The 19,231-nt window shown below is 37.7% G+C and overlaps 1 protein-coding gene across 2 annotated transcripts in view; it reads right to left on the reverse strand.

Moving 5' to 3' along the window:
• Window positions 1-1,171: 1,171 nt before the first annotated feature.
• The window catches only part of TMEM87B (transmembrane protein 87B), a 54,920-nt gene continuing 36,860 nt past the window's right edge, over window positions 1,172-19,231 (reverse strand). For both annotated transcript variants that reach the window (XM_090281736.1, XM_090281735.1), the window contains exons 13-19: window positions 19,158-19,216; window positions 17,491-17,594; window positions 15,807-15,880; window positions 14,808-14,881; window positions 13,591-13,643; window positions 3,729-3,759; window positions 1,172-1,564 (exon numbers count right to left, since the gene is read on the reverse strand). In XM_090281736.1, coding sequence (XP_090137862.1) covers window positions 1,505-1,564; window positions 3,729-3,759; window positions 13,591-13,643; window positions 14,808-14,881; window positions 15,807-15,880; window positions 17,491-17,594; window positions 19,158-19,216 — 455 coding nt within the window. In that variant the 3' untranslated portion in view covers window positions 1,172-1,504. The remainder of the gene's footprint in view (window positions 1,565-3,728; window positions 3,760-13,590; window positions 13,644-14,807; window positions 14,882-15,806; window positions 15,881-17,490; window positions 17,595-19,157; window positions 19,217-19,231) is intronic.

A 19,231-nucleotide genomic window follows, 5' to 3' on the forward strand; every position in this document is an offset into this window, starting at 1 on the left:
CCCAGGACAGTGGCAGACACTGAGGAAGGACTGGAATCCACACCATGACATCGGACCCTCTTGCTAGGAAGGACACCCCAATGGGATGACATTTGACCAGTACATCTTGATCAGTACCTCACTGTTTAATAGTGACTATTGAAAATAAATTTGAAAGTGTCTTTCAAAAGACATTACTATTGGAAATAAATCTGTTTTACTAGTCCTTGTGAAATAAGTAAATGAGAAATAAATGCCAAAGAAAAATTTCTGAAAATCTTTTGTGGCTTCACAATGAAAAATAAAAGAAAGAAAGAAAGAAAGAAAAGTTGTATGTAAGTGTTTATACTGGTGAAGACTTTAATGATTCTCAAAAATAATTCCCTGGACTCATTCTTAATTTACAAGGTTAGAACTCCTTCAAAGAAAGACACACACGATTCTAAATTTAATTCCTATGCTAAATGTCCACTAGCCCTCCCTCTTTGGTCATTAAAGCAGCAAACAGTCACATTTCCATCATACTACTTTCAGTTGCTTTTCAAGTTTAGAATGTTCTGCATTAAAAGTAATTAAAACAAAAATATTCCAATTACACATTGTAATTTAACTAAATAATGTATCAAACATGTTTAAAGAAATTAATTACAAGATTAATAGTGAAGAACTGTACAGTTAAATATATGCTCTATTGTGAGATCAAATATACCAAGATTACATAAAAGATAAGGTCCTAGTTTCCTCCAGGGTCACCTGGGAGGAAGTGCTCTGGGGGAACCACGAAGCCAGGTGTCCACCATCTGCCCCAGGCAGGTTTAGCAGCAGCACATGAGTGAGGGGACAGTGGCAGAGTAAATCTTTGGAAGTGACCCTCAAGACCTCTCTCTCCATGTACTTGTGTCCACTGAGCTCAAAGAGTGAAGATGTCCATGATTTCACGTGCATGGTGGTAATGACAAACAGGGCTTTGTACAAACAAATGTCTCTCTCACACACAGCACCTAGCCATGTATATATCCTATGTTCCAACATTAACCAAGTTTTATTTGTCAAATTACTTCAGTATAAAAAAATCAAAAGAAATTATTATTGCACCTAGTGACTATAAACCCAAGAGATGGAGACAGTGTTTGACCACGATTCATTTGCCTCCAAGGTCAGTGAAAGAATAGTAGGAGTGTTTACGTTAAAAAAAAAAAAAAAAAAGCTTAAATCTGGAATTGCCATGTTTTCCAGAGAAAAGAGAGAACCCAATTCACATATCTGCCACCCATCAGCTCAGGGCATTTGAGCATATATTTTACCATAATACTTTTCTTAGATTATTTCTAAGTTCAGGTAATTTAAAGGATATTAAACTGACATTCAAGAGTCAGCTTAAAAAGGGTGTAGAACCCATCCACCACCTGAATTCTTAATTTTAATACACAGATTTCCAAGACAATGCAATAAAAACTTGTTGCATGACCTCTTTAGCCCTGGAGAGCCCTGCACTGTTAAATAGGTTTCATGTATATGGTTCCAATCACATTATCTTTTCTGAAGAGAACATTTTTTCTGCCATTTCAGATCTTGTCATGATTTCCTAAAAAAGAGAGAGAGATTCATCAAAATGTGGATGATTCTTCCAGAACCTGACAAAATTCTCTAATCTTTCAATAGTCATGATTTTTTTGTGGGGAACTAAGTATATTCCACAATATACAAAGAAGTATTAGATACAAAATATAAAACCATATAACACACACTTCCTAGTGTGTACGAGGGGGGACCCCAGAAAACCGGAATTATCTTCTGGAGGGTGGGCTTCCCCCTCTAGGTGAGTGTTCTAGGAACACATCTCTATCAGTGTACCAGTTGGTGTTGTGAGGCTGCATTTGGTTTCAGTGAATTTTTCTGAACTCTTTCAACATGTTTGCCCATTTCATGATGAGTGATTTAGAGTACACCTGCCCACATTGTGCTGAATGTTCAGCAGTTTTTGAACAAAACCGGCATGATCCTGTGCCCCACCCTTCCTATTCACCTGATCTCTCCATGAGCAACTTTTTTTTTTGTTTCCCTGGATGAAAAGAGTCCTCAAAGGGAAACATTTTGCCGACATGGAAGAGGTGAAACAAAAATGGCAGAAGCACTAAAAGGCATCAAAATTGACAGTTTCAATAACTGTTTTGAGCAGTGGAAAAGTCTCAACAGGTGTATTGCATCACATGGAGAGTACTTTGAAGGTGATTGAAATTTAAACATGTAAAAATAAATACACAATTTTTTATAAATTAATTCCAGGTTTTTTTCGATTCCCCTCATATAGTTAATTACCTGCTGAAAAGTTCAGGAACCTTAATATTCCATTAGCTAGAACACATCTTGAGCTCAGAGCTCCCAGGGAATTCATCTGGGGATTGGCCTCTCTTTACCAATTACTGAACTTTTGGATTATAAATCAATGATTTATCAAATGAATGCTATACATGTCCTTTAAGAATAACTTCATGGTTGTTATAAATCCTGAAGTCTGACTGTTCTGCATCCAGGTACCTGTGCACTGCAGCCTCTCAAAACTCCCCACCCAATGACAGTCAGTCACCAGGCTAATGAAAAGTCGCTGCCCTTGCCTTTCAGGGCACAGACTGCATGCAGCTCCCTTCCTCGCAAGTTACTCCTCAGCACCACTGACTGCCTGGACTCTTCTTCACACAAGCTAATGTTCCCACACCTCTCCTTTCATTCATTCTTGTACTGCAGACTCCTGCCTGTCTTGGGCCACTTTCCAGTGTCTTGATGACCCATAACTACTTTCCTCCCCCAAACCTTCCTAAATCTGCATCCTCTATTCAAATGTCCTTAGTAAATGAAAATCAGTTAGAAACTCTTATAAGTATGAGATTCATTTAGACAAACAAGCAACTTCTAAACTCTACCTATATAAAGATGTTAGAAATTCAAAGACAAAAATCTCATAAAACAGTTCGTCCCTCTTTTATTCAGTTGGCCAAAAAGTTCGTTTTTTTTTTCCCCCATAAAGTTGTTCTAGTAGCACTTAGTTATCTTTAACTTCATTCAAAACAATTTTGTTAGATTGTATTGTGACAGTTGTCATATCAGCATGCATTTAAGAAGTTTATCAAAATTGGTGAATTTTTGTGTAGCCATTTTAATATTGAAGATAGAAGAGAATATGAAACATTTTAGGCATATTATGCTTTATTATTGCAAAAAAGGTTAAAACACAACTGAAATGTAAAAAAAAAAAAAAAAGAAAAGATCTGTGCAGTGTATGGAGAAAGTGTTGTGACTGAACATGTCAAAAGTGGTTTGCAAAGTTTCGTGCTGGAGATTTCTCGCTTGACCATGTTCCACAGTTGGGTAGACCAGTTGAAGTTGATAGCCATCAAATCAAGAATTGAGAATAATAAACATTATACCACGTGGGACACAGATGAAATACTTAAAATATCTGAATCAATAAAGTTATTGGTGAAAATGAAAAATGTGTCTTTATTTTACAGAAAAAAAAGCCATACGAACTTTTAGGCCAACCCAAAACACCAACAAGCATTTATCTTGCTCCTGTTTTATGTGAAGTTCCAGATCCTTTCATCTTTACCCACAAATCAACACAGTGTCTTTTAGCTTGCTCAATTTGCAATCGTTTTAAAAAGTAACTTTCAGAATTCCTTTCTAAAATGCACTTTGACTTTGTGAAAATAATAGATAGCCCCAAGGAAGTTAGTGAAAATATATTTTACCTCATCTGAATCTACTAACACTGGAAGAGCTCTGAAATAAAGAGAAAAAAAAGTTGACAATGTTATTAAAAGGTTGGTGTATCTACAAAAGCTGAATATGAGCACATCCTACACCCCAATTTTTTTTCTGGATAGTCCCAGATACAGAAATCAACACCTGGGCTCACCAACAGACACAGAGACACTTTATAGCAGTGCTGTTTCTAATAGCCCCCAAATGGGTAAACTGGTATATTCATACAATGAAATACTATATAGTCCCCCAAAACGTAATACCTACTAAAGAACAAAAATGTAAGAACTGATACAAGTAATCTACAGGTACAGATGTCAGAACGGCAGCACCTTTGGAAAGTGAGGTCATGACCTGGGAGGAAAACAAGGTTCTCCTTAGGATGGGCAGTGTTCTACTTTTTGATATGGATGCTGGTTACATGAATGTGCTCATATTAAAAATTTACTGAGCTATACACTTATTTAGAATTTGTACACTTTCAAGAATGTGTGTTGGACCCCTTAAAACTCCAGTAAAAAATGAACTGAAATATGAATATAATCATAACTTCAAAATGGAAACAACAGAAACTGAAACAAAGCAAGACCATCAAGGCTGGAGGATAATGTGCTGGAGGAATATCAATGACTACACCATGCAAATGGATGATTCCAAATATAACTAACTACAACCATATATTTTTTAAGCCCTGCTAGTTTTTACTTTGACTAGGTGGACAAGTATCTGAGTGGCAATGTGCTAATTTGAAAAGCCATATGCTTTTGTGAGAACTTAAAAATGAATAAGCTAAGACTGTAGTCTCATTTCATTATGTACATATATATCAAATCATCATGTTGTACACCTTATATGTATGCACTTTTTATTAAAATATACACATATTTTAAAAAATAGGGATGAGTAAAATTATAAAAGGTGGTGCAATATTTATGGAATCAGGTATTTGTTTAATTTCCATGTCTCTATTATCATTGACTGGGAGTAAACCAACAGAGTGTACTGGAGAGAGAGAAAATTATATATTACAAGCTTTGCTTGTGAACAATAATGTAAAAAAACAAGTGTAGTCTCGATTTGTGAGGGCTTTGAGGGAGCACCTGAAGGGCATATCTGTGTCAGGTTACAATCTGAAAGTCCCATCCACACATAAGCCCAAGGATGCTACTTACAGTGCAGTTCTTGGTGTCACTGCAAACTCATGAGCACACAGGGGAAAAGAGAAGTTTGAGGAATTATGTGAAGAGTAGAGGGGAGAGAGGACATAGTCGAACAAAGACAAAGGCAACCTCTGCAAATGATCCAGCACTAGGCCCCAAAACACTGAGTAAAGGCTGGTGACCTGCTACAGGGAAGGGGCTTAAAGTGAGCAGAATCAAATGCAGTGGCTTGGATAGGCATTCAGACTTCCAGTCAAGGTGGCAGCATAGGTAAACATGTCTCATCTCCTCACACAACCACAGCAGAAGTACAATTAAATGACAGAGCAGCCATCACTCAGAACTATCAGAAATCGAGTTGAAGCCTAACAACTACAACACTAAAGAAACCACATCCATCCAGACTGGTAAGAGACACGGAAGAGAGATGTGGAATGGGCTGGTCCCACACCCACGGGTGGTGGATAAAAATTCAGGAGGATATCTCCAGAGTGAGGGGTTCCAACCCCACTCCTGGCCCCCCAGCCCAGGGTTCCAGTGCCAGGAAGATAAGTCCCCATAACCTCTGGCTGTAAAACCAACAGGGTTTGAGTCAGTGAAAGGAACAACTGGAGTCCCAAGCAGTGCCTCTTAAAGGGCCTGCTAATGGACTTACTCAGACTCCCTCCCTCCAAGCTCCAGCACCAGTGGCATATGGGGAGAACCTGAAGTGTCTGGCATTAAGGCAAGAGCTGGGGGACAGCTTTGTCCCAGAAAGAAAAGCAGGCAGAGGTCATTGTTGCTTTTCTGAACCCTCACCCCAACAGAGCCTCAGAGACAGCAGGTGGGGGCTATATGTCCATCAACCTGACTCAGACAGTTTGCTCCACCCTGGGAAATCCCAGAGGCTCTATTCCACCCAACTTATAACCCACCCAAGCTATTAAAGGTGGCTTTTCCATATGAATGACTCAGGCTTCACATCTTCCTAAATTCAAATAAGCAACAACTGGCCTCAGTGAGCCCCCAGCCCCTGTACCCTGGGCTAAGCAGCCCCAGGCCTGGTAACTAGCAGCAGCCAGCTTTGGATCAGTTTGGCATCACCTGGGAATCTCCAAGCCCAGCACAAGTAGTGGCCATCTGCAGATTGCTTTGTAGCTTGTGATGAGTGGCCCCAGGTAAAATACAGGTGGTGGCTGACCCAGGTCTACACTATCTGAGAAACCCCAGAGCCTGCACATTCATTGGACAGCTATAGACCACATCAGAGCACCACCACCCTGCCCCTATATAGCTGATCCTCCACGGAGGGCAGAGGTTGGTTGTCAGTGATCACAGCCAGTCCTTACAACCGACTAACCGAGGTAAATCCCTCCTATTGACCTGCCAACAGCAATTAAAGTTCAGCTACAAGAGGAGGGTATACTTAGCCAACATGGAAGACGCACCTTGAGTTCCCAGCTTAGGTCACAGGGGAGGCTGTGCCACTGGACACTATAGCACACCTACTATATTAGGCCATGCCGCCACGACAGGGAGTCGTAGCAGCTCTACCTAATACATAGAAACAAACACAGGGAGCCTGCCAAATTGAGGAGACAAAGAAACATGGCCCAAATGAAAGGACAAAAGGAACATGGCCCAAATGAAAGGACAAATCAAAACTCCAGAAAAAGAACAAAACAAAATCGAGATGAGCAAATTTGCAAGATGCATAATTCAGAACACTAGTTATAAGGATGCTCAAGTTACTTAGTGAGGTCCTCACCAGCATATTTAAAAAATAAGAACAACAACAAAAAAAACCCAGGCAGAGGACTTCCGGCCAAGATGGAAGCGCAGACAGATATGCTGCGTCTCCCTCCACAACTAAGAAGGAATACAACTACCTCAAAACCAGAAACAACCAGAAGTTCCAGAAACTCAAACTACATGGAAGTCCAGCAAACGAAGATATAAAGAAGAAATACTCATCCAGACAGGTAGGAGGGGCAGAGCCAGGGCGGAGAGGACACAGTGTGATGGCAGCAGCAGTGGCAGGCCAGCGGAAAGTGCAGTCACATGTTTTAAAAAGTCAGGAGAGACACCTGAGGAGCGGTTCCAGCTCCTCACTGGACCAAGCAGCTCGAGGTCCCAGCACTGGGGAAAATCAAGCCTCATTGCTTCTGACTGTGCAGACCAGTGGGGTTTGGGGTGGAGGCAGAAACTGCTGGGCTCAGCAGAGTCCGCTTGTTTAAAGGGCCCCCACAGTCCTAGAACGTCTGCAGACCCACCCACTCTGGGAACGACAGCCAGGGCAGCAGCTAGAGGGGCGCCAGTCTGGTGCAGAAGTGGGAGAGGTGCCTGGGAAAAGGGCCAGTGCTGGGCTGGTGGCATTGTTCCCTCTCAGACCCCTCCCCCACATACATCGCCACAACATGGTGAAAACAGTTCGCCCTGTACTGACAAATCCCTAAGGCTCCACCCCTTACAACATAACAGGAATGACAGCTCTACCTGGGACGCGGAGGCAAACAAACATAGAAGCCTGTCAGAATGAGGAGACAGAGAAGTATGGCCCAAAAGGGGAAACGAATCAAGGTTCAAGTGGGACAACTAAGTGACAAGATGATAGCCAACCTAACAGATGAGATAGACCACCTAACAGACACAGAATTCAAAACACTGGTGATAAAGATGCTCACAAGCTTGACAGATATGCCTGAGTATGGCAAGCGCATATGAGAAGAAGTGAAGGCTATGCTAAATGAAATGAAGGAAAATCCACACAAAATCAATGGTGAAGGGAAGGAAACCGGTGTTCAAATCAATGATTTGGAACATAAGGGGAAAAAAATAGTCAACCAGTGCAGAATGAGGAAGCAAGAATTGAAAAAAATGAGGAAAACTTCCCAAGTTTTGCGAAGGAGATGGACATACAGGTCCAGGAAGCACGGAGCGTCCCGGGCGAGCTGGACCCAGAAGGGACCACACCAGGATGCATCATGACTGAGATGCTGAAGGTGAAAGTAAAGACAGAGTCCTGGGGGCAGCAAGAAAGAAGTGGAGAGTTGTCTACAAGGGGGTGCCTATAGGACTATCAGCTGATTTCTCAGAGGACACTTTGTAGGCAGGAAGGGACTGCAAGCAGTATTCAATGTAATGAAAGGCAACCTGCGACCAGGATTACTCTATCCAGCAAAGCTATCATTTGGAATGCAAGGGCAGATGAAGTGCTTCCCAGACAAGGTGAAACTAAAGGAGCTCATCATCACCAAGCCATTATTATATGAAATGTCAAAGGGACTTACTTAAGAAAAAGAAGATCAAAACTATGAACACTAAAATGACAACAGACTCACAACTATCAACAAATGAATGTAAAAAATAAAAACAAAATCCAACTAAGCAGACCAGAATAGGAACAGAATCATAGGTATGGGGATCATTTGGAGGGTTATGAGCTGAGAGGTCGGAGGGTGAGAAACGGGGAAATAGTGCAGGTACTAAGAAGCATAATTGGTTGGTACAAAATAGACAGGTGGATGTTAAGAATAATGCAGGAAAGGGTGAAGCTAAAGTACTTATATGCACGATCCATGGACATGAACTAAGGGGGGTGGGATTGCTGGAGGGAATGGTGGGGGTACTTGGCAGAGGGGAGCAAAGGGAAAAAAATGGAACTACTGTAACAACATAATCAATAAAATATACTTAAAAAGAAAACAAACAAACAAACAAACAAAAAACCCAGACAGAAATGAAGGATATGCTAATGGAAATAAAGAACAATTTACAGGGAATTAACAGTAGAAGCTATGAATCAAAGCAATAATATGGAATGTAAGGAAAGAAAAAACAACCAATCAGAACAACAAGAGGAAAAAGGAATCCAAAAAAAATGAGGATAGTGTAAGCACCTCTGTGACGACTTCAAGTTTTCTGACACTCTCATCGTAGGGGTGCCAGAAAGAGAAGAGAAATTGGAAATCTATTTGAAAAGATAATGAAAGGAAACTTTCCTAATTTGGTAAAGGAAATAGACATACAAGTCCAGGAATCACAGAGAGTCCCTAACAAGATGGATGCAAAATACATCATAACATGCGAAATGTTAAAGATAAAGAGAGAATCTTAAAAGCAGCAAGAGAAAAACAAGTAGTTACCTACAGGGGAGTTCCCATAAGACTGTCAGCTAATATCTCAAAAGAAACTTTGCAGGCTAGAAGGGATTGGCAAATATTCAAAGTCATGAAAAGCCAGATTGTTTTACCCAGCAAAGTTATCATTTAGAATTGAAGGGCAGATAAAGAGCTTCCCAGACAAGAAAAAACTAAAGGAGTCATTCAACAACAAACCTTTATAATATGAGATGATAAAGGGACTTATTTAAGAAGAAGATCAAAACTATGAACAATAAAATGGCAATAAACACATACCTATCAACAACTGAATCTAAAGAACCACCTAAGCAAACAAGAACAGAGACACAATCATGGATACGGAGTGTTTTGATGGTTGCCAGATGGGAGGGGGTTTGGGGGAATGGGAGAAGAGGTGAGGGGATTAAGAAGTACAAATTGTTAGTTACAGAATAGCCATGGGCATATGAAGTACAGTACAAGAAATGGAGTAGCCAAAGAACTTATATGCATGATCCATGGACATGAACAATGGTGTAAGGATTGCCTGAGGGAGTGTGGTATGCTAGGTGGGAGGGCAAAGGGGGAAAAACTGGGACAACTGTAACAGCACAATCAATAAAATATAACTTAAAAGAAAAAAACAAATGTAGTGGCTTGAACAGTCATGGTTTTTAGGGGAGAGTCACACATCGAGGAGTGGTATTCCTCAGAGATAGGACAGCACAACAAATAAAAAGAAGGAAGGAAGGAAGCAAAATTAAAAACCATGCAGAAATGAAAGAAAAATAAGACAACACCAACCTTCCTCTCTCCAAACCTCCCATCCCACCAACATTATCCATAAAGGAAACTATAGTTTATGTAAATTGAGAGAAGAAAGCACTCAAAGTAGGCACTCTCACCACAAAATGCCTAGAAATAGGAAAAACAAATAAAACCAATTCAATATCATGGTGCAAGAAGAAAAAACAAAAAGAAAAATCAAAACATTTTACAGTAGAAGAGAACTATAGCTATAATACAACTCTCCAAATTAAGTTAAAAAAATGTTTGGTGATATTAAAAATAATAAATTTCATTTTTTTTAAAATAGTAATTAAATTTAAATATCTAGAATTATAAATTTAAAAACCAAGAGCAAAAGTGGATAAAAACAAAAGAGGAAGAAAATTAAAGAATCACGCAAACTGAGAAAAAACATAAAGACAAAATCATCCCTATAATGAAGAAAAAAATAGCAAGATTCCTAAAGGAGAACAAATATAAATAAAAATTTAATATGTTGTTATAAAACAACGAAGAGAATGAAACTGAGGTAAAGAAGGAAGTAAAAATCATCATAGATAAACTGGTAAAAATAAAAGATAGCAAGTAAAGGTTAAGAGAAAAGTCCAGATGATACCTCCCACAAAAACATGTATATAAAAATGGACAAAATTATTAAAAACAAGTAGCTAAAGGCACTGCAAAATGACCAAGGGGAGTGGGGATACTCATCCAAGTAGCTCAACAAATTCCAAGGAGAATATACAAAAAGAAAACCACATCAAAGCACTGCACACAGACACTGCAGAAAGTCAAATACTATAAAAAATATCTGAAAAGTAGTAAAATAAATGACACATTACCTACAAGAGAACAAGAATACAACAAGACTGACTTTTCTACAAAAACTATAGAAAGAGAAGGTACTGGAAGTACAAGCTGCAAGTTCTTATTTTAAAAGTCAATCAATATTTTTATATCCAGCAAAACTACCCTTCAAGAAAGGAGGGCAAACAAATACATTTTCATCTAAATAAAACTGAGAAAATTTGTTTCCAGCAAAGCTATACTGTAAGAAATAAAGAAAGGCCTATAGGAAATGGTTACAACTCAGATATATAAGAAAGCAGTACTAGTAAATGCATGGGTAAATATAAAAGAATATATATACACCTATTTTCCTTTTCTGACTAGTAAAAAATGTAATAGTGTATTATTAGTTTCATAATATATACGCAGTCCCCACTTTGCATAAATCTGATGTGTGTGCATTTCAGTAACACTGGTCCCTCAACAGAGCAGTTCAAATTTCACTTACTAAAAAGCACAAGATACTACTTCATAACCATGAAGAGAGCTAAAACCAAAAAAGTGAGCAATAGCAAGTGTTGACACAAATGTGGAGAAACTAAAAGCCTCATAGGTTAGTATAGGAATAAAAATGTTTCAGTTGCTTGGAAAACAGCCTGACACTTCTCCATAATGTTAAACATACATTTTACCATATGATTTAGCAATTCCATTTTTAGGTATATACCGAAGAGAAATGAAAATATACGTCCACACAATGCTGAGAATCATCATATTCATAGTGATGAAAACCAAAGATAAGGGAGAAAATCCTGAAGGTAGCCATAAAACAAAACAAAAACCCCACAAGTAAAACCTAAGTAATATATGGAGGAACAAAGAACTAAACCAGACTTCTTTCAGAAATTATGAAAGCTGGAAGACATCAAGTAATAATCTTTGAAGTATTAAGAGAAAAAAATAAGAATTCTATACTCAGCAAATATACCTTTCCAAAAAGCTAAAACTAAGACTTTTTCAGACAAATAAAACCCAAGAAATCATTGTTAGGATACCCGCACTACCATAAAGGGAGTTCTTCAATTAGAATATCATATTAACAGGAACTGTCTGAATAGGAAGCAACTGGGAGCAGGGAAAGGAAGGAACAGTATATGAAAATATTATCATATCTGGCTATCCTAACTGTTTCCACTGTGGAAATAGCTCTGGAATTCTAGTGTCGAACAGAACACTGATAAAGAAGACCCTGAATATTTCAAAGTTCCCAGAGGGGCTTCCTCTGCACTCTATTTTTCCTATGCTCACGTTTTTCTTCAGAAAGTTTCCCCACCATGATAGTGTGGTTACATGTGTTAAAGAGAAGTGTTCTACATGTGTTTCAACTTTTCCATAATAAAAAATTAAAACAAAATAAGATTATTCAAGCCCATAAACATAGATCAGAAAAGGCTGGAGCTGGTAATAGGGCACAAGTATTAAAATAGTTTTTGTACAGTGAGAAAGGGAGAAGACAAACAATCCAATTAAAAAATGGGCAAAGGACCTGAATACAATTCTCCAAAGAGGACATACAGATGGCCAACAGACATATGAAAAAATGCTCAATATTGCTAATCATCAGAGAAATGCAAATTAAAACCACAGTGAGATATCATCTCACACCAGTCAGAATGGCTATCATCAATAAATCACAAACAACAAGTGTTGGTGAGGATGTGGAGAAAGGGGAACTCTTTTGCACTGTTGGTGGGAATGCAGACTGCTGCAGCCACTATGGAAAGCAGCATGGAGACATCTCAAAAAATTAAAAATGGACCTGCCTGTTGACCCAGCAATCCTACTTTGGGGAATATATCCAAAGGAACCCAAAACACGAATTTGGAGGAACATTAAGCACCCTATGTTCATTGCAGCATTATTTACAATCACCAAGGTATGGAAGCAGCCCAAGTTCTCATCAACAGATGAGTGAATAAAACAACTATGGGACGTTTACACAATGGAATACTACTCAGCCATAAAAAAGAAGAAAATTTTACCCTTTGCAACAGTATGGGTGGCCCTGGAGAACACTGTGCTAAGTGAAATAAGCCAGTCAGAGAAAGACAAATACCATACGATTTCACTCATATGTGGTATCTTATGAACAAACTGAACTAATAAGGAAAATAAACACTCATAGATAGAGAGCAGTCTGATAGCTCAGGGGTGGGGTTAGAGGGTAGAAAGATTGAAAAAAAACGAAAAAGGATTCATGGACATATACAATGGTGTGGTGACTGTGGGGGCGAGGGAGGAGGATGGAGTTGGAAGGGGGTATAAGGGGAAAAATTAGTAGTGGCAAAAAAATAAAAATAAATAAATAATTTAACCCTCTGAGTGCCAACGTTGCTGTGAGTGACGCTGACACATTTTCCCAAAAGTGCCAGCGTTGCTCCCAGCGACTCTTTTTTTGATGGCTATAAATGTAAATAACAATGAAATAATTCATATTTTATGCTTTGTTCTTTTTTTTGTACCTCAGGTTATATATTGATACAATTTTTTCTCATGTTGATCCAAATTTCAAATTATGCATGGCACTCAAAGGGTTAAAGAAAAAAAGAAAAACGTGGCAGAAAGATAGATCAAGGCAAGGCTACATTTTCTTTGTAATTTGACATGAAGTAACTCAGTTATTTATTAATTAAGGGGGCTATAAAAACATATGGAGCCTTGGCTGGTGTGGTTCAGTGGATTTAGCACCCACCTACAAACCAAAGGGTCGCTGGTTCAATTCCCAGTTGGGGCACATGCCTGGGTTATGGGCCAGGTCCCCGGTTGGGGGCGTGTGAAGGGCAACCACACACATGTTTCTCTCCCTCCCTTCCCCTCTCTCTGAAAATAAATAAATAGAATCTTAAAAAAAAATAAAAAAAACAACATATGGACATGTGAGGTCTGAAAAGTATGAACTTATTCCTTCACATTTGAGCCTAAATTTAGTTAAACTCCAACAGGATATTTACACATCTGTGAATGAAGAGGGAATATTTTCTTCCACCCACTTCAAATCTTCATCCTGTAGAAATAAATATTTGCATATTATAAATATTTACATAGTATATAAACATTTACATATTGCTTAATATTACTTGAAAGTAGGATTTTTAAATAGAATGTATATAAAAATTAAGTATTTACATCCAAATGCATGACATTCTTTTAATTTCTACATATCCTAAGAAATTGGCACTAATGCCACAAAGAAATTATGCCAATGTTTAAACAAGCAAACAAACAAAAATTTGGATTTTTAATTTTTGTACTCTTGGTTTTAGTTAGATGCACAGGTGTTTTTGTTCTGAAAATAAGATAAAATAAAATAAAAATACAAAGAGTTGACCTATATGATAGAAAAAAGCAAGAATACTGACTTGCATTGATTTGTCACTCCCAGCATTCATTATGCCTCCTAATTTGTTCAAGATTTTATATCATGAGTTTTAATTTTTCAACCAAAAAGATGGTACAAATAATCTAACTTTACAAAAGCCTATTTATTCTATCACTTGTATTTATACTCTCTTCTCTATAGAAAATAAGAAAAGCAGGTCATTTAAGATATTTAATTTTCTTTAACAGAAACTTGCTTATAGTTACCTCATTGAGGAAAAGAAAAATAAAAGGTATAGGAATATTTTGGTTTATAATGTAAAATAAATCAAAATGTTTCTTTGTGATCTACCTGGATACATAAGAATACTGTGGTTCTAGTATTAGCTATATAGAATACTCTGGTTCTAGAATAATTCTGTTAACTGCATAGGTGATACATTCAGTAAAGTCCTTTCCCAACAGATAACAAATGTAATCGAAATGTCTTCAAAATCACTTTCAAATGCTGAAAAATTAACACAAGCTTTTACTATAACAAAGCTTCTCCATCTTTAATGTGCACAGGAATCATCTATGGAATCCTGTTAGAAAGCAGATGCTGATTCAGTATGTCTAGCACAGGCCTGAGAGGATGCTTGTGCTGCTGTTGGTCAAAGAACAGGACGTGAGAAGCAGGATCTATAACGGTTATGGTTACAGACTTAATCAGTATTGCTACTTGCTAACATTTATTTTCATACAAAAAAACCTTAGTAAAAAATGTTCGCCTGATGGTCAATGAACATGATACTCATGTAAATTTCTGAAGTATTAAAGACAGAGACTGTTAAATATGTGTATTACTCACAAAGTTATCAGAAGTAGCAGGTTTAGCCATTCCATTGGAAACCGTTTTTGAGGTTCTTAATTTTATCCCTTCAGCTATGAGAAACATTAGAGATAAATATATTAAAATTATAAAAGATTTTTCTTCACGGCCTCATACTTAATAATTCAACAAGGAATAATATCGTATGTTTTTAAAAGAAGAGTTAATAGTATTTATATTTGGTTCTTCTTCTTTCTTCTCCTATCCCTCCTTCGCCTCCTCTTTAGTAAGTTTCTATCGCTCCTGAAATTTCCCTGTCTTCACCAATCTATTCCTGTAGATTCTTTTAATACATTTGTGATCATTATTTTTCAAGTTCTTTCTTACTAAGTGTAATATTGTGTCACCTCTGGTTCTCTATTGACTGATTGTTCCACTAATCGTGGGTCAAAGTTTCCAGTTTCATCCCATGTCTATTAATTTATTATTGCACACTGGACACTGACAATGGTATCATACAGACTCTGGGTTCTCTCATCTTCCTCTGCGAAGTGTTGCACTGTATTCTAGCAGGTGTTAAAATTATTGGTTATTGTGGTGAAATTAATAGAATGATAAAATGCTGTGTAGAAAAAAATACAAAGATGAAATTAACACTAACAACATAATCAGAAATGCTTTGGGCATGATCAGGAAATTAAAGATGTGCCTAATTTTAAAGGGCAAGAAGAGGTGACTGAAAGAAATTGAGTCATCACCAAGATGAATGTACACCAACCATTCTTGTGAAAAGCAGCGTACCTACCTCAATATTCAGGGAAAACCAGTAACAAAAGCTCAAACTACATTAATAACCTTGAGAATTTCATTACTGACTTCTCTTCTTATGAGTAGCTAGCATAATAGAGGTTTCTACAGATATAGTTTAAAAAATATTTTATAAGAAAAAATATCTGACCTTGCATCACAGGTAAAGGTACAGTAATTCTTTGTTTTGATACAGACAATGGTCATTCAATAAGAAAACATAACACTCACTTAAATTCTCAGATGTTACCGTAAATTCTTCAACTTCATCATCAGAATCATCTATTAAGGGCATGAAGGCATACCTATGTCAACAACAAGAAGTTATTTTACTAGTGCATTGAAGGCTGTTTAATTTTCAGTTTATAGCTAAAAGGTTATTGCACACAATAACAAGTTTAAGTTTCTCATAAATTGAAATAAAATTTTAATTATTTTACTCTCAAATTAGAAAGGTTATTGTGAAGAAATGGTGACCCTGAGCCCTCCAGCCTTACTGGTAGCAGCAGAAACTAGTGAGATCTTACTGGAGAGCAGTTCTGCAACATGTCATGTTCAGGGAGGACTGCCTGCCTGTTGCTCTCTTTTTCCATGTCAGCTCTGCCTCCCTCCCTCCCACACCTTTTAACTCATGCCCCAATAAAAGAGAAATTGCTAATCTAATAGATGAAAATAAAGCACATGACTGCGCCACATTTACGAGGTCCAGCAGCATTCAGAAAGCATTGCTGATAATAACAACAAAACAAACACCTGGAAACAGTGTCTAATATTCAGATATTTAGGAACTGCTTACATAAATTATGCTACATTGATAACATGGAATGCCATACAGCCATTAAGCTCTGGCCAGGTGGCTTAGTTGGTTGGAGTGTTGTCCAGTACACTAATAAGGTTGTGGGTTTGATCCCCTGGTCAGGGTGTGTACAGGAGGCAACCAAATGATGTTTCTCTCTCACACTGATGTTTCTTTCTCCCCTCAACCCTTCCTCTCTCTCTGAAGTCAATAAACATATCTTTGGGTGTAATTAAAAATAAAAGTAGCCCTGGCTGGTGTGGCTCAGTGAACCAAAGGGTCACCGGTTTGATGCCCAGTCAGGGCACATGCCTGGGTTGCAGGCCAGGTCCCCAGTTGGGGGCATGTGAGAGGCAACCACACACTGATGTTTCTCTCCCTCTCTTTCTCCTTCCCTTCCACTCTCTCTAAAAATAAAATAAATAAAGTCTTTTTTAAAAGAATAAGGAAATAAAAAAGTAATGTGGAAGATATACACCAGACGATATGGATATATTTTAACAAGGGCAGAATAGTGTATACATGTATATGTGTCTGTATTAACAATTACTGTATACTGTTAAAAAGAGAAAAACACACACACTGGTATATACTTGTATATTTTTCCCTTGTAGTGCTTTTCTGGGGGAAGAGGAATGAGGTGAGGGAAGGTGGGACTCCCCAACACATGTGGTCTAAAGTACAATCTTCTGAACTTGGCACACAAGCTCTTCATGATTTTGGTCGTGCCTTCCTTTGCAGCTTTACCTCCTTCCAGGGTAAGTAGCACTAACCAAACCGCATGCCTTGATGACTTTCAAAGCATACCTCGTTTCCCTACTACTCCAGAAATGTATTTACACTCTTCCCAGCTCGGTCTTTTACTGCCTGCTCCTTTCCTTCAGGTGAAACACCAACGCTGCCTCCAGGAGTTTTCCTCACCCCCTCCGTGCACCCCCTGGACACACTTTACACATCTCTGATTTCACTGTCTTGCATCTGTCCTGTGTGTCTCCCTGCTCGACAGTATACTCCTGACAGGCATGGACAACTTCCCCACACTCTCTATAAATGTGTTGTTAACCTGTAGCAGGTGACCAGCAAATGCTTGCCAAACTTGAATTTTCCTGTGTTAGGTACCTTTGATTATTTGCTGATGGTCTCCACAAAAACATTATTACAATAAGGATAAGTGAAAAAAGGAATCTCCAAAATGCATCATCAACCCAGATTTCCATCCAATCCTATAATAAGGACAATTCAAACATGAAAAGTTGATTTTCTGATAAACATAAACATATAGATTTCTGATTCAAATAGTGTATGCACATTGACAAGTACTAATGAAATTTTTCCCACCAGTTAAGTCTTCTAAATAATAAGTAAACATTTTTAAGAAACATGAAAACTAAGAAATGTTATCTTTCTAAAATCAACATTAATGCTTACTTCAGCCTTTGAGCCAATCAGACAAATAAAACCCTAACATAAATTATATAGTATAGTATCATAAAGGAGTTTAAAGGCACTTCAGAGATCATTTAATATACTTTCTACACGGAAACAGACATGAGGCCAGCTAACAGCAGAATCGGAACCAGGTTGACAACAGGCACAGCAGTCCCCTCTCATCTGTGCTTTTGCTTCCTGTGGCTTTCACTGCCTGTGGTTAACTGCAGTCCAAAAGTATTAGTCCAGAAATAAACGATTCAAAAGATATTCTGAGAACGAGATCATGTTCGCATAACTTTTATTACCATAGATTATAACTGTTCTATTTTATTGTTAGTTATTGTTGTTAATCTCTACTGTGCCTAATTTATAAATTAGACTTTATCACAGATATATATGTATAGAAGAAAACATAGTATATATAGGGTTTGGTACTATCCACAGTTTCAGGCATCCACTGGGGGTCTTGTGATGTATCCCCCACAGACAAAGGCGGGGTCTGCAGTATTTTTGACATTAGCATCTCTGATGCAAAAATATCAATGCAATATTTTTCCCAATAGATTGTTCTGCTTTTAGTGAGATAGGAGGTTTTATCATATATGTTTGAAATGTTTCAAAAGGGCTATTTAACATTATAAACATTCCCTTCCATAAACTTATAGGGTTAACAAAAAGATTTAGAAAACAAAAATAAAAATCCAAGAGATAGCCATAGAACTCCATGTGAAAAATACTAAGGTGAGAGAAAAAGAAAAAAGAAATTCCAGAAAGTCAGTCTCTTATCTCATTAACTCATCCCTAAGACAGCGGCAGCTGCCCAGGGCTGTCAGAGGGCTGTTTATAAGTAACTGTCCACACCGAAGTAGAGACAAGATCCTAATCAAGACGGCCCCCTGAAGAAAGCCTTTTAGAGTTTCAAGCTAAGAAACATATCTTCTTCTAACTCGAGAACTCATGGCAAGCATCTCCTGAGTGTTTGTTCATAATGGGTATATTGCCCTAGAAACACAGCAGACTTAAGGTTTTACAGGCCCATTACATACAGAACAGCCCAAGTTCATAGTTTGCAGGAAGAAAAGGATTTCCTGTTACCTTAAAATATATAGTAGAGAATTATCTTCCAAAATCTATGAAAGGAAGGTGAGAAAAGGGAATAACTGGAAAAGCAGACTTAGGAGAAACTTTTTCAGATTCATAGAAGGAGGCAAAAGTTTTTATAATTCTATATAAAATAATTAAAGGTAAACAGAACATCTTCACTAGAAGTACCTTGATTTACATATACAAAATAATTCTTAAAAATGACACAAAATAGTATAATTAAAACAAAAATTTAAATAGATTATACTTACTGATTGACATTTTGCAAATCTAAATGTCTTAGTTCTCCACACCATAAACACTACAGATGCTGAAACACACCAAA

Source organism: Furipterus horrens, unplaced genomic scaffold (genome assembly GCF_987537825.1).
Source record: "Furipterus horrens unplaced genomic scaffold, mFurHor1.1.pri manual_scaffold_6, whole genome shotgun sequence".
Taxonomy (NCBI): domain Eukaryota; kingdom Metazoa; phylum Chordata; class Mammalia; order Chiroptera; family Furipteridae; genus Furipterus; species Furipterus horrens.